General features: G+C 45.6%; 1 protein-coding gene and 1 pseudogene across 2 annotated transcripts in view; both read left to right on the top strand.

The window, feature by feature from the left end:
• Positions 1-218: 218 nt before the first annotated feature.
• LOC311149909 (sterile alpha motif domain-containing protein 10-like) lies at positions 219-9,120 on the top strand (the record flags this gene model as incomplete). The annotated part of the gene is made up of 5 exons (XM_084187138.1): positions 219-240; positions 5,893-6,071; positions 7,768-7,936; positions 8,240-8,380; positions 8,486-9,120. 5 exons carry the CDS (start codon positions 219-221, stop codon positions 8,509-8,511), a joined length of 537 nt encoding a protein of 178 aa, XP_084043264.1. The 3' UTR covers positions 8,512-9,120.
• A 2,944-nt stretch (positions 9,121-12,064) lies between these two features.
• LOC311149910 (uridine-cytidine kinase-like 1) overlaps positions 12,065-15,498 on the top strand; it is a 4,997-nt pseudogene continuing 1,563 nt past the window's right edge. Inside the window, exons 1-7 of the transcript in view lie at positions 12,065-12,126; positions 13,500-13,693; positions 13,838-13,943; positions 14,356-14,530; positions 14,636-14,706; positions 14,821-15,010; positions 15,296-15,357. The product of the transcript in view is annotated as a uridine-cytidine kinase-like 1 (transcript). The remainder of the gene's footprint in view (positions 12,127-13,499; positions 13,694-13,837; positions 13,944-14,355; positions 14,531-14,635; positions 14,707-14,820; positions 15,011-15,295; positions 15,358-15,498) is intronic.

The raw sequence follows: 15,498 nt of genomic DNA on the forward strand, positions 1-15,498 counted from the left end.
AGTTTAGACAAAGGAGACATTAACAAACAAGAACATGAAACAGCAACAGACAAGACACAGACAGCAACAGACAAGTGACAGAAGAGATGGAGAGAGAACAGAGGTGGGTTGAGCACACGGTAGACTGTATCACTTCAAGCTGCTCTATAGATTCTAATTAGTTGTATTTATTTGCACAAATTATAACAGGTGAAATACAGACAGTGAACAAGTAAAACATGGTTTACAAAGAATTTGCAGGTGAGGTGAAAAGGCCAGTGAAATGACTATTAAAACCATTTTTTAGGGTAGACAAAAGAGAACTCCACATAGAAAACTGAAGTTGTTCAAATGTATGGAGGCTTTTGGCAATACGCTATAGATGTATGTGTTTCAGAGTAGAGAGAGTTCCAGGGTAGAGAGACCCACAGTAGCTACTGTAATTGAGTACTGGCAGTGTCTGCTGTGGCAGGAGGGAAGGTGCAAGTTACCTGAAAAGATCTAGTCTCTCAATGTTCTAATCTATCAATGTTCTTCTCAAAATTCATGCATTTAGCTGTTGAAATTCCTTCTTTTTTTTTGCCGGGGGAGGATGCACCAGGACCACCCTACTGGCTTTGGGCTAAGCCCCCAATGTTTTAAAATCCTAGAAATGCCCCTGGGTTTCCACCTGGCCTTTATAGCTCTGCGGCTCCATCACAGAACATGCCATATTGGGAGCCAGCAAGCTCTGGCTCCATTGGGCATGGGGATTCCTTATGCTGAATGTTCTCTATTCTGTTTTATTTCTTGCGCTGGCTTTTCATCAGCCCGTTTTCAGTAGCTCTCCACTGGCTGCGCTAATTACAGGGCTCCTGGTAGCACTGAGTCCGCTTATTCTGGCTCTTGAGAAAAAGCAGTGCGCCTGATTCTCACGACGAGATAAACCACACACACAGTTCCGCACTGAAAGAACCAGTCAGCCAACTTCATTGGGACATTCCGCATCGAAAGAGACTCATAACGTCACTCAGGACAGGACACTATGAGCAGCACCATCTGATTAGAGGTTGCTCAAGAGCGCATCCCTATTATGGATGTATTTTTTTATTTATTTTTTACTTACGCTACAGTGAAATGCTTCGTGTCAATTTAGGCAGTTGGCAGCCTGTTCCATGTGGTTATTCCTCACCTCACCACTTCATATAACCCGGGAACTCACGAGATGAATAGTTGTTCACTGGCAGTGGCACCTGAGCGACAATAAAGAGCAGCTAACTTGCGCTTCTGCGGTCCTGTTCAAGTAGGCTATAATTGGTTGCCCAAACTGTCAAGTTTGGCGGAAAGGTCTTGGCTGTAGCAGAACGGAGAGGTGAGGAGAACGCAAACCGAGGATTACCGGTCGGTCAGCGGTTACTGGAGAGGATGGGATACTTTTAGTAGCGCACTCACGGGAAAGGAGACAAGCCATGGCTGTGGACGGTAATAGAGATCCAATAGTTTGCATGCGGACATCTCAATAATCATCCCCCATCTTCTCCTCTAATAGCCTTTATTTAGTCGGTAACTAGGCCTATTAACTACAGGCTATTCGGTGTGCAGGCTAAGTGAAACAACTGTACAGAATAAGTTTTGCTGAATTTGCATGACCGGTTTCCCATCTTATTTGCTTAGGCTTCAGCATTCAGTTGGAATTTTGCAGCCCAAAAAGAAACCGCTGAAATGGACAGCGACTTTAGGGTGGCAGAGTGACGAGTGACCACATAGCCCATTTCTTTAAAGTAGTAGCCTATTTTGATCACTTATGACTCAGTCTTTCAGTGAAATTGAATTAGATTGGGTAAATTTCTTCAAACACTTCTAAGTAGCATAATTAAGTGCTAAGCTTATTGGTGGAAATACACTACATTACCAAAAGTATGTGGAAACCTGCTCGTCGAACATCTAATTCCAAAATCATGTGCATTAATATGGAGTTGGTCCCCCCTTTGCTGCTATAACAGCGTTGATGTTTGGCGATTAGGCCTGGCTCACGGTCGGCGTTCCAATTCATCCCAAAGGTATTCGATGGGGTTGAGGTCAGGGCTCTGTGCAGGCCAGTCAAGTTCTTCCACACCGATCTCGACAAACCATTTCTGTATGTACCTCGCTTTGTGCATTGGGGCATTGTCATGCTGAAACAGGAAAGGGCCTTCCCCAAACTGTTGCCACAACGTTGGAAGCACAGAATCGTCTAGGATGTCATTGTATGCTGTAGCGTTAATATTTCCCTTCATTGGAACTAAGGGACCTAGCCCGAACCATGAAAAACAGCCCCAGACCATTATTCCTCCTCCACCAAACTTTACAGTTGGCACTGGGGCAGGTAGCGTTCTCCTGGCATCCGACAAAACCCAGATTCGTCCATCGGACTGCCAGATGGTGAAGCGTGATTCATCACTCCAGAGAACGCGTTTCCACTTCTCCAGAGTCCAATGGCAGCGAGCTTTACACCACTCCAGCCGATGCTTGGCATTGCGCATGGTGATCTTAGGCTTGTATGCGGCAGCTCAGCCATGGAAACCCATTTTTGTGCTGACGTTGCTTCCAGAGGCAGTTTGGAACTCGGTAGTGAGTGTTGCAACCGAGGACAGACAAATTTTACTCGCTACGGCGGTCCTGTTCTGTGAGCTTGTGTGGCCTACCACTTCGCGGCTGAGTCGTTGTTGCTCCTAGACGTTTCCACTTCACATTAACAGCACTTACAGTTGACCAGGGCAGCTCTAGCAGGGCAGAAAGTTGACGAACTGACTTATTGGAAAGGTGGCATTGTATGACGGTACCACGTTGAATGTCACTGAGCTCTTCAGTAAGGCCATTCTACTGCCACTGTTTGTCTATGGAGATTGCACGGCAGTGTACTCGATTTTATACACCTGTCAGCAACGGGTGTGGCTGAAATAGCCGAATCCACCAACTTCAAGGGGTGTCCACATACTTTTGTATACATAGTGTAAGTGTAGGCCTATTATTAAAGTGACTAGAAAGTGGCTTATAAAGACATATACACATATGCCCCATGCTGAAGAGGTTTGATTTAAAAGGGTTGTGTTCATTATGACAATGTTCTTCACCAGTGACATTGGTATGGCTTGGGTTGATAACAAGAGCTGCCTTTGCAGATCCCGGCTCTGTTGGGGGTCTGGGATAAGGGAGATGCTGAATGATGCAGAGGAGGGGCACAAGCAAGAGGACCAAAAACGCACCCTTTCATCTCCTCTACTGTCTCTTATTCTGGCCTCATTTCTATTAAACCTTCTGTGTCAATTAGAGAAGATACATTTTAATGAGCATCACACACATGCACGCACACATGCACACACTCTGACAGATACACCACACACACCCTGCTCAAAACATCGCCTCCAACACAGCCAGAAAAGCAACCCAATCTGGCACAGAATCAGTAATGACCTGTGGCTGGTTGCCAGGTTCTGTTTCAGTAATGGTGTGCTTACTCTAGCTAGCACCTTTCCCCTTCATTATGGTACTGAAGAGACACCTGCTGCCTGCAGAGTGGGATAGGGTGTGTGTCTGCTAGTAGTTTACCATAATGATGAGCGAATGGCACATCTGTCGAATATACGTCCTATATGATTTATATGCAGTAGTCATATGAAGTTGCCATAATTCCCTGGGAGCTATCTGGGTAAAACAACAGCTTGTAACGACTCAGTTTACCGGCTCAGGTATTATAACACCTGCCTGGGCTGCCTGGGGAAAGAAACCTAGTAATGATGGTTGAGATCATCTCTCAATGAGAAGGCACCCATTTTAAAGTCCTTTGGCACACGCAGGGTTGGGTAGGTTACTTTCTAAATGTGATCTGTTACAGTTACTAGTTACCTGTCCAAAATTGTAATCAGTAATGTAACTTTTGGATTACTTACCCTTAAGAGGCTGTCACGCCCTGACTCTAGGGATTTGTATTGGTTGAGTCAGGGTGTGTATTTTCTGTGTTGGGTTTGTCTATGTTAGTTTCTATATCGTTTAGATCTATGTTGGCCAGGGTGGTTCCCAATCAGAGGCAGCTGTAGCTCATTGTCTCTGATTGGGGACCATACTTAGGTAGCCTGTTGGCACTAGTGAGGTGTGGGATCTTGTTCCGTGTGAGGTATGTTATTTGTCTACCTTGGACTTCACGTTTCGTTTGTTGTTTTGTCGTGTGTTTAGTCGTCAATAAACATGAATGCATATCACGCTGCGCCTTGGTCCGTCTCGTCCGTAAACGATCGTGACAGAAGATCCCACCAATCCTGGATCAAGCAGCGTGACGAGGAGAGAGGATGGACTTGGGAGGAGATGAGCGAGAGTCTGGCAAGAGGGATGGAGGCCATGATCACGGGGGAGAGACAAGCCCAAACATTTTTTAGGGGGGGGCTCACGCCGTGGACGACGAGGCAGCAGGAGGCCGCGATAGAGCGGTTCAGCCATTTAGCAGAGGAGGCCGCCAGATTAAGGGGGTCATTGGTTCAGAGGGAACAGAAGGAAAGTGTAGAGGCACGGCGAGAGGAGCTGGTTAGGCAGCAGAAGGAGCGGGGGTTAATGAAGGAACCCAGTCCCGCTCCTCGCACCAATCAAGTGGTGCGTGTCGCCAGTCCGGTCCGGCCCGTTCCTGATTCCCGCACTAAGCCAGTGGTGGGTGTTCCCAGTATGGTTCGGCCCGTTCCTGCTCCTCGCATCAAGCCAGTGGTGCGCATCGCCAGCCCGGTCCGGCCTGTTCCTGTCCCTCGCACCAAGTCAGTGGTGCGCGTCGCCAGCCCGGCCCGGCCTGTTCCTGCCCCGTGCACCAAGCCAGTGGTGCGCGTCGCCAGCCCGGTCCGACATGTTCCTGTCCCTCGCACCAAGCCAGTGGTGCGCGTCGCCAGCCCGGCCCGGCCTGTTCCTGCTCCCCGCACCAGGCCAGTGGTGCGCGTCGCCAGTCCGGTACGGCCCGTTCCTACTCCCCGCACCAAGCCAGTGGTGCGCGTCGTCAGCCCAGTCCGGCCTGCTCCCCGCACCAAGCCAGTGGTGCGCGTCGTCAGCCCAGTCCGGCCCGTTCCTGCTCCCCGCACCAAGCCAGGGGTGCGCGTCGTCAGCCCAGTCCGGCCCGTTCCTGCTCCCCGCACCAAACCAGTGGTGCGTGTGTCCAGTCCGGCACGGCCCGTGCCTGTTCCACCGGTGCCTGGTCCAGCTCCGGTCAGCGGCTCCACTCCGGAGCCAGAGCAATCCGCTCCACCGGGGTCCAGTCCAGCTCCGGCCAGCGGCTCCACTCCGGAGCGCCCACCCGGCCCCTACCCTGTTAGGTTTATGTGGCGCGGTCGGAGTCCGCACCTTTGGGGGGGGGGGGGGGGGGGGGGGGGGTACTGTCACGCCCTGACTCTAGGGACTTGTATTGGTTGAGTCAGGGTGTGTATTTTCTGTGTTGGGTTTGTCTATGTTAGTTTCTAGATCGTTTAGATCTATGTTGGCCAGGGTGGTTCCCAATCAGAGGCAGCTGTAGCTCGTTGTCTCTGATTGGGGTCCATACTTAGGTAGCCTGTTGGCACTAGTGGGGTGTGGGATCTTGTTCCGTGTGAGGTATGTTATTTGTCTACCTTGGACTTCGTTTCGTTTGTTGTTTTGTCGTGTGTTTAGTCGTCAATAAACATGAATGCATATCACGCTGCGCCTTGGTCCGTCTCGTCCGGAAACGATCGTGACATAGGCATTAGATTTTTGCTGGTAACGTAACTGATTACATATTTTTTAATTTTTTATTATGTAATCAGTTACTCCCCAGCCCTAGGATATTTTTCCAGATCTCACATGCCTTTTTAGTGCAAATTACAGACATTGAGGCTGTTTCAAATGCCTGTGTGTAGGCTACTAGCACTGTTCACTGGAATCAATTCTCTCTCTTTTCTTATCTTCTAGCAGCCTCCAGTTTCAGTTTCTGCCGGCCTGCTGTGGAGTATAGGGCACTGCCTGAGGACTTCAAGCACTTGAGTCGACAGACGGGAGGGAACCTTACCTGGCATGACGGGCGTGGTCAGAAAACAGCAGGGGGCCGGACAGTGAAGCTGCTCCAACAGCCTGGGACAGAGAGCTATCAGGTAGAGTACCTCAACCACTCTGGATCTATGTGTGAAATCAAATCAACTCACATTTGATTGGTTGCATCCACCCCATCTCTAATCGTTGTAGGCCTATTCTAGATGCACATGCAAATAAGAAAAGGAAAGAGCTTCATAGGTTTTCATTCATCTCAGATCAGTCTAAGAAAGCCTTTGTTTTCCACTATTAATTGATGTGTATGTAAGCTTCTCTTTAGCCCTCTGTAATATACCAACACAAAGGCTTCTCTCTTCTCAAAGATCAAATATTTCAAAAATAATCTGACAAATGCAATGGACTATCTGGTGACCATCCATTGTTCCAACATGAGCAGCACTTTGTTTGTGGAGAATGGAAGATGCTGTTAACCCAGAGGGCTATGAGGCACTCAGCTGGTCCAACGTTTTAGAATGGATTTAAATAGAACTACTGGCCTTCCTATGTGCAGAAGCACCAGCACTTGTCTTTGGACTGAGAGCGAAAAGGGGCAATATACCGTATGACATCTAATGGCTGTAGTTAACCTTACAGTATGTGCTCTTAAATATATGTTTTATAACAAAGCATTTCTATCTATTTCAATTAATGGTATCTGATATAATATGGTATCCCCTTCATGTGGTATTACAGCACAATTAACCTTTTGTGTTCTAAATTTACTTTTAAATCTCAATTTCGACATGCCTGGTTTTTGACCAATTCATGAATAATTCTCTGCTATACATTGGGGTTTCCGAGTCCCCTACAAATTCTGGTTGATGACAGAGACCGTTTTTCAGTCCCGTTGCATGTATGCATGCATAGGCTTCATTCTTTGTGTCTTTCAAGATCAATGCAATGTGTTACAGAATCTTGTATCATGAATGTCCGTGCTGAAAAATGCAGGGAGAGAGCTTGTTTGTTTTTGTTGTTTGCTGGGGGGGTGTAAGCACTAGCATGTTGAGTTCCAACCTTTTGAACTTTACGTGGGGCTGCCCTACTCTGGAGAAGAAGAGAAGGCAGGAGAGAACACTGCATTCATTGATTTTAAAAGTGAATGAATGATCAAGGGCTTCATTTGATTAGTCACCCACATCCTGCTCAGATTCCAAAGGAAGGAATTTGGTATTTGGATAAGACTGACCCACATGTTCCCTGGTCTTCGGGTTTCAGATGTATGTATGCGTTTGATCTGCAGGGGGACCCTTTTATATGATAGTCCTCATTAGTAATGGGTTTAGTGTGTATGTATGCCAAAATGAGAGCAATGACACCCTGCTGCTTGGAGTGTGTGTGTGTGTCCATGTGTGTGTCTGTGTGTACTCTTTTGTCAGAAGTGCAGTGGTTGCAGAGATAAGGTAGTATGTGACCATAAATAAAGGAAGGGAAAGTCACTCACATCACTATATTCTTGGGAACTGCATTGACATGCATCATATCTGTGTGGCTAACATCATGAAAGTGGTCCATGGTGACCTACAGAATTAACATCAAGTAAGGAAGGATCTCTGGGTGTCTGAACAGATTCCTTAATGGATGTGCTTATGTCTGACTGAAGTTGTGGAGTGGTCATCCCTTGGGGTACTCAAGGTTAAAACACTGCACATACTGTACATATAAGGGGTAGCGGGACTGAGAGATAATGCAAGCAGTAGAGGGCCATTACGGAAATATGCTGAACTTTTCTCCTCTACTGTGTGCGTGCTCATGTTTCAGCGTTGTTCAGGTGACTTCTATGGAATCTACCACACCAGCCCCACCCAGCCCAGTCTGATCCGACCTGTGGTGTTATGGACTCAACAGGACGTCTGCCGATGGTTGAAGAAACACTGTCCTCACAACTACCTGACCTACGTCGAAGCCTTCTCTCATCACGCCATCACAGGTATCAACCAGGACAAGTGCACTACCACGAAAATCATCATTTACAATCATATAAAATGAGAGTGGAATACAGTTGACGTGAGTGGCTGGCAGAGTAGTGTCAGTTGAATCAATATGCTTGTTGTGATACTCTTTACCCTTCACGCCATCACAGGTATCAACTAGTACACATGTACTAGCACAAAAAACATCATTCATAATAATGGGATGTGAGTAGAATACACAATACAGTGGGTGTGGATGAGTAGTAACAGTTGAATTGCTAAGCTTTTAATGGCAGCCTCCTCTCTCTGTTCCATGTCAGGCCGTGCTCTGTTTCGTCTGAATGGAGAGAAGTTGGAGAGGATGGGCTTGGTGCAGGAGACACTGAGGCAGGAGCTCCTACATCAGGTGCTTCAACTGCAGGTGCAAGAGGAGGAACGTAACCTGCAGCTCCTTAGCAGAGGTGAACACTGAGTTTTATTTTTGTGAGTGTGTGTAAAATGACTGGTAACGTTTGGATGCAATTCTATCGGTTACTGTTTTTTCCTCTCCTTTTTTATTTTCCTAGGTGGCTCTTTTGGGAATCTGTCGTAACATGGAGATTACTTTCCTAACTGGACTGTTTACAGTGAACACTGAAAAAACATATAGAGCACTTCAACTGTGTGCATGCAGGGAGACTACTGTACAACGGTCAGAAATCAGGACTGCAATATGAACCACATGGAAACCATGAACTTTAACGAGGACACATGGGATGATCACATGCAGCATCAAACGCATACAGAAAAGGAAGGGGAGTACAGGACAATCAATAGAGCACAGCCCCAAGTTTAGAAAGTTTGGTATCTGTTTTCCATCAACCAAAGGGACAGACTATTTCAGTTCCATCTGTTTGGACTGAAATCAAATATCATGATTATAGACTCTGTCAGGATTGGTTGTTGGTGGTTGTCTTGTAGCCCATTTTTATGTTATTCTATGTTTTATCCTAACAGTTGCAAGGTTGTGAATGATTCATGTTTGTCTCACTGTTCCTTTAGAAGTATCCTATAGATAGAATACTCTGATCTAGGATTTATTTGTGAATGCACTCTAATCCGGGTTTTCAATGGGTTTATTTGAATAGATTTTTGTGAGATGCATTATTGGGTAAAGGCTCCTTATTTCTGACAAATAAAATGTATTATGTCATTTACACTGGCCTACATGGTTTTTGTGTGTCATTTGACTCCAGTCCACTGCTGGTGGACCGTGGAGATAAACTACATTACCCACAATCCTCATCTAAGATGACAGTATCCCTACTGAATGCCAGTGGAGGCTCCACAGAGGAGGAAGGGGAGAACCATCCTCTGTGAATTTCATAAAAATATTGAAACATTTAAAAAGTTATCCTTTTTAGATAAAACTATATCAAAAATATTCACGTCACCAAATAATTAAAACACACTGTTTTGCAATGAAGGTCTACGGTAGCCTCAACAGCACTCTGTAGGTTAGCACCATGGTGTAGCCTGAGGACAGCTAGTTTTCATCCTCCTCTGGGTACATTGACTTCAAAACAAAATCTAGGAGGCTCATGGTTCTCACCCCCTTCCATAGACTTACACAGTAAGAATGTCATCCAACCTATCAGAGCTCTTGCAGAATGAACTGACATGTTGTTCACCCAATCAAAGGATCAGATAATAAATATAGAACTGAAAGCATAAGCTACAGCTAGCTAGCACTGCAGTGCATAACATGTGGTAAGTAGTTAACTCAAAGAGAAAGACAATAGTTGAACAGTTTAGAACAAAATAATTTCTTTAAAAATGAAGGAGAAGCGAGAGAGCTATATTTCGTAGTATTTTTATTTCACTTTTACTTTCACTTAGCTAGCGAATATAGTTTAGCCTACTCAAACACCCGGCTCAAAGAGAGAGGGATGCTATGTTAGCTAGCTGGCTATGGCTATCCAACACTGGAACTCTTCCAAGTCAAGGCTTTTGGTTTTATTAATTTATTGCCAACGGGGCCCGCCGGTGTTACTGCTAAACTGCTTTCTGACTGTACACTGTACTGCATGATTGTAGTGGGTTAACTAACGCGTTAGTTCTAGTAGCTATGTTGACTATGACGTTAGCTAATATGGTGACAACAATGTAGGCTGTGTGTAGCGGTTAGTGGTTATGATACAAATGTTTGGTTTGGAAAGGTTTTTTCCCTGGTCACAGACAGCTGGTGTGTTGTGCACTGAAGTCCACAAATGAAGGGAAAAAGTGAGAGGAGGAGAGTGTGTAGATGTGAGAAGAAAATATAGAACGAGTAAAATGATCATGCTGTTTGTATGTGGCTGCTATGAAAGTGAACTTTGTTTGCTTGTGATCAGCCGATTCTGTTAAATGGAAGCAAACTGAACTAAACGGGGATAAACATACCTGAATTTGTCCAATAGAAATGATCGTTTGCAACTGTTGGACTAATGATTACACCCTAGATCAGCTAGATGCAGTCAAGAGTGTGCAAGGAAGATTTGAATGTGTGACTGTCTGTCACCTTGATTACTCAATTTTCTCTCTCTACCTGTGCACCTACAATACCAGTCAAAAGTTTGGACACACCTACTCATTCCAGGGTTTTCTTTATTTTCTACCAAGAAGGAGTGTGATGGAGTGCTACATCAGATGACCTGGCCTCCACAATCCCCAGACCTCAACCCAATTGAGATGGTTTGGGATGAGTCGGACCGCAGGCTGCTGTGCTGCTGTGCTGATCACAGCAGCCTATGCGTCCTCGTTGTAGCCTAATCTACTACTGTATAATTTGACCTCCCCAAGCGCAGTGGGTTTGTTCAGTTGGTACAAATTTCCAGCTGTGCTTAACATTTTACTTTATTTTTTTTTACATTTTAGTCATTTAGTAGACGCTCTTATCCAGAGCGACTTACAGGAGCAATTAGGGTTAAGTGCCTTGCTCAAGGGCACATCGACAGATGTTTCACCTAGTCGGCTCAGGGATTAGAACCAGCGACCTTTCGGTTACTGGCACAACGCTCTTACCCACTAAGCTATCTGCCGCCCCAACCTTAACACACAGTCAAGGTTGTCTATATAGAAGAATGTTTAAAGTAGTGTACATTTTATTAAATTACCAGGTGGTTACTGAATCAGATATCAAATTTGATCATTAACCAATTATTATTTTAATGCGCCTGGAATGTCGTCGCCAATAAAGTGTCTGTCACCAAGCAGACGCGTAATAGGATCAGTCTAATGGACATCTGCCTTAGATCTACCACATAACACAACAGAATGACTTACTATTTATTGCATTGCTCTGCTATCAATATGGATCTGTTGAAGTTGTAGTATTTGGGTGTATGTAGTTTTAAGCGTTATAATAACTAGGTAGAGAATGGTAAGAAATGCAGTGACATCAATTGCCACATGCTGTCCATTCAATGGACACATGCTGAATGAAATGCAGTGCCCTGGCATTGTGCAAGAAATATGCTGATAAACATGATAAAATAAAACAGACACTGAACTCAGGTCAGAGTCTTAATCAGACAAACACTTGCCCTGCAATACTATGCCTGCCTGCCCTTCTTGGAGCATTGCACATTAGCCTTGACTCACTCCAGCCATTCTAATACCATGTTGAGGTCTGGCTCACTCGCGAGACTATGAACTTGAAGATGAAGATCAACAGAGGAAGTCCTGGTGTAAACAGGCCTCTATTAATAACAGCCAAGCAACTCTGTGATCCTCTTAAACACACTCAGACTACAGAGGGAGGGAGGGCAAGTGGCCAAAGTGGAGGGCTAAAAGGAGAGAAGTGGTGACATTTTTCTTTCTCCCCTCTGAGCTGAGATGAAGGAAGGTATAGGAGAAGAGGAAAGGAGAGTATGTAGCGGAGCCTTAGAGACAGGCTGGATTCAGTGGGTACATTGTGACAAAGGTCTGAAGAGACATCCAGAGGTTGTGTCTCCATGTAAAGTGTGTCAGGTGGATTGTACATGTGTTTCTTTGGGGGTTACCCTTAACCACGTCTGCTGCCTCAGTAAGCGTTAGCCTGTGTGAGCGCTACTGTGTGAGTAGTGAGTACTGTACCGGTTGGGCCTGAGCTGGCAGACAGCCAGCTGTCCTTGTCCAAGGCAAATATGTCTCTGCCTGCATACACTGGCGCCAGAATCTCAGGCTGCTGGACCATGAGGGCCCGAAGGTAAGTGGTCTGTTTACATAGTGTTGTCCATGCTTATTGGATTGGATGCCATCTGTCTGTGTTTGAGCACTGAGCAACCACAGACAGGGCTGTAGAATTAATTCTGCCTGTGTGTGTGTGTTGAGGGTGTTCTCCCATCCCATGTCAGTTGAGACATGCTGATGATGAGAGGTGCAGGGAAATGCATGATCTATCTACCAAAAATATATGTTTTCAAACTAACCAAGATGTTTTATGTTGGTGCTTTAGTGGAGCCTGAACAGTACTAAATGTGGATTCAGAGTCTGATGTAACCATTAGGCTGTTTTTTAACCTTCAATTGAGCTTGATAGTAAACAAGGGTGTGAGGGTGTTGGTATAAACCTTATCAGTGACGTTATCTGTGACGATAAGGACCATTATAGTCCTTTATAACACTCCAGCTTTGACTGTAAAAGGATATGACCCTCACTGTCCTCTCTCAGATTTGAATGAAACGAGAACCTATAAAACGTCCATCCCTTTTCTGGTATTTGTACTGATATTCTACCCATAGCTCTATGTAAATAACATGTTAGAAACCCTTTCCTGCAGTCAAATGACCAAATCGCCCTTTAGTGGCCTCATGGGTGGAATGTTATTAATATTATTTATTTATTTTATGCCGAAAATCCAGTGTTTCTACGTCAAACGGTTTTGTTATATTTCAGTCTTCGGTGATGTATACAAAGTGTAATATTGGGATGCAAACTCAAAATGTAATACATTTCAACTCTATATCTGACATAGTACAGGTGACTTCTTTTTTTAAGCCCATAATCATGTGTGTGAAGTGTATACCTTTGTTTCAAAGTTAATTTGTTTAAGACTACCAAGAAACTGTCACGGTTTCGGCCGAGGCTGCTCCTCCTCCTTGTTCGGGCAGGCTTCGGCGGTCGTCGTCCCCGGAGTACTAGCTGCCACCGTTTGATGTTTCATGTTTGTTTGGTTTTGTCTGTTTGTACACCTGTCCCTTGTTAGTGTTTGATTTGGTTGGCTATTTAGTTTCGTGTGTGGGGGCAGGTGTTATGTGGTATTGTTTATTGTCAAGCTGTTGCTCTTTTGTAATACTCTCGTGTTTGTTGTTTTCCGAGAGTCCGCACTGTGTGCGCTATCTTCATTTTTACGCACTGTGTGTGTTGTGCGTAATTTGTATTTTGCCTCCCGGTTGGGTTGGCTGTTCGCCTGTTTGGTGCTGCATTTTGTTAACTAAAGTCTGTTGACGAACGCCCGTGTTTCCTGCGCTTGATTTCCTCACCGCATATACACTCAGCTACTGACAGAAACACTCTGTGTGACCCAGATTTACCCCACTGCAGTAAATTATTGATGATATAATGGTTGTTGTGTCACAGTGGTAGTGGGGAAGACTCGTTGGACCGGCTCCTGCCTTGCCCCCCTATCTTCACCGCCGTACGCAGGAAGAGCACATCCCAGACTAAGACAGAACCGCCCCGGCTCCGCACTGGCACACGCACCATCTACACAGCAGGTAGACCCCCCTGGTACGATGAGCATGGTGCACAGTCCAAAGAGGCCTTCGTCATCGGTATGACATTCATGGGTGTATGCCTTATTTTGTTGTCATGGGGTGAAGTGTTACTCAGGTGTTTTGCGGTTATATATGGAGTTTTGTAATGGTCTTTCCTTATTCTTGACATGTTGTTGTACTCAAACATGTTTGTCTGTGCAGGGTTGTGTGGGGGCAGTGCTTCAGGGAAGATCACATGCCCAGTTAGATCATCGAGGCTCTGGATGTCCCCTGGTTAGTGTTGTTGTCAATTGACTCCTTCTACAAGGTGAGAGACTGTCATTCATTTGGCTTGCTTGGGCTTTAGCCTTTCGGAGATGTTACTGTAGGTTCCTCACAACAGCCTGGAGCCTTATTGACAGACATGTCACCCTTGTAATACTGTATGAATGAGCCTACCCACAATCCCTCATTCTTAATGATGTTAATCACATGTTAAGCACATGGGGAAAAGACTGTCTACAGCCTGGGTAATCCCATCCCTCCCTTCCTTCCTTCCGCCCATCATGTCTGTTTATAGACCAGCAGGGAACAACACGCATCCTGTCCCATGGACTCAACATACACACACACACACATACACACACATTCACCCTTCCCTCATACCCTTACCCTGTGAAAGATCCCATTGTGTTTCTGTGTCCATCCATCCCTGAAGTTTGTTCTCCTATACTCCCTAGGTTCTGACCCCTGAGGAACAGACCCTGGCAGCCAGTAACGACTACAACTTTGACCACCCAGGGGCGTTTGACTTTGAGCTGCTGGTGGCCACTATGCAGCGGCTCAAACAGGGCAAGAGTGTCAAGATCCCAGTGTATGACTTCACTACACACGGCAGACAGAAAGACTGGGTGAGTGCAGAACTGATGAGAGGCCATGTACCAAGGGAAAACTGTAGATATAACTGGCAGCTGTTGCAGTTCTGAGCATTTCTGTTGTCTCTGTCTCTCCCCTCTGTAGAGAACGTGTATGGTGCCAGTGTGGGCATCTTTGAGGGGATCATGTCCTTTGCAGACGAATAGCTTTTGGAGGTAAGGCTGTATGATCATCACGTTTAGGGTTTCTGACCTCTTTACTGAATCAGTCGAGTCCTCTGTGACTGCAAGGTACACGAACATAGTTCTCTATTGCTGCTCTGTGTCCAGCTCCTAGACATTAAGATCTTTGTGGACACTGACTCAGACATCTGGCTGGTACGTCGGCTGCGCAGGGACATCACAGAGCGCGGGCGGGACATCGAGGGGGTCATCAAGCAGTACAACAAGTTTGTGAAGCCTGCATTTGAGCAGTACATCGAACCCTAAATTTGGCTGGCAGACATCGTTGTGCCACGAGATGAGGGATTCAGCACTAGCCTGTTGAAATTTCAAAAGTGCAATATATCTGCATTCATTTTGGTATCTGCCTGTCTCGATTTAATGTGTTAGCCATTAGAAGCTAATACCCATATGACGGCATATATATCCTGAAGATATACTATTATTTTGTAGCTAATATTCTGTGCAGATATTTTATAATGTTAATTATAAGGTAGCCATATGAGCTAGCGAAATGTTTCTGACCAAATGAAAATATGTTGTTTCCATGTGAAAATATGTTGCATATGTCTACCTCTGCCAGGTGGTGGTAACATGGTGGCCATTGACCTGATCGTCCAACATGTTCACAAGCAGATGGAGGAGGTGAGTGAGCCGCAGAACACAATACTCTCTCTCTCTCTCTCTCTCTCTCTCTCTCTCTCTCTCTCTCTCTCTCTCTCTCTCTCTCTCTCTCTCTCTCTCTCTCTCTCTCTCTCTCTCTCTCTCTCTCTCTCTCTCTCTCTC

Source organism: Coregonus lavaretus (genome assembly GCF_964263955.1).
Source record: "Coregonus lavaretus genome assembly, chromosome: 22".
NCBI classification, from domain to species: domain Eukaryota; kingdom Metazoa; phylum Chordata; class Actinopteri; order Salmoniformes; family Salmonidae; genus Coregonus; species Coregonus lavaretus.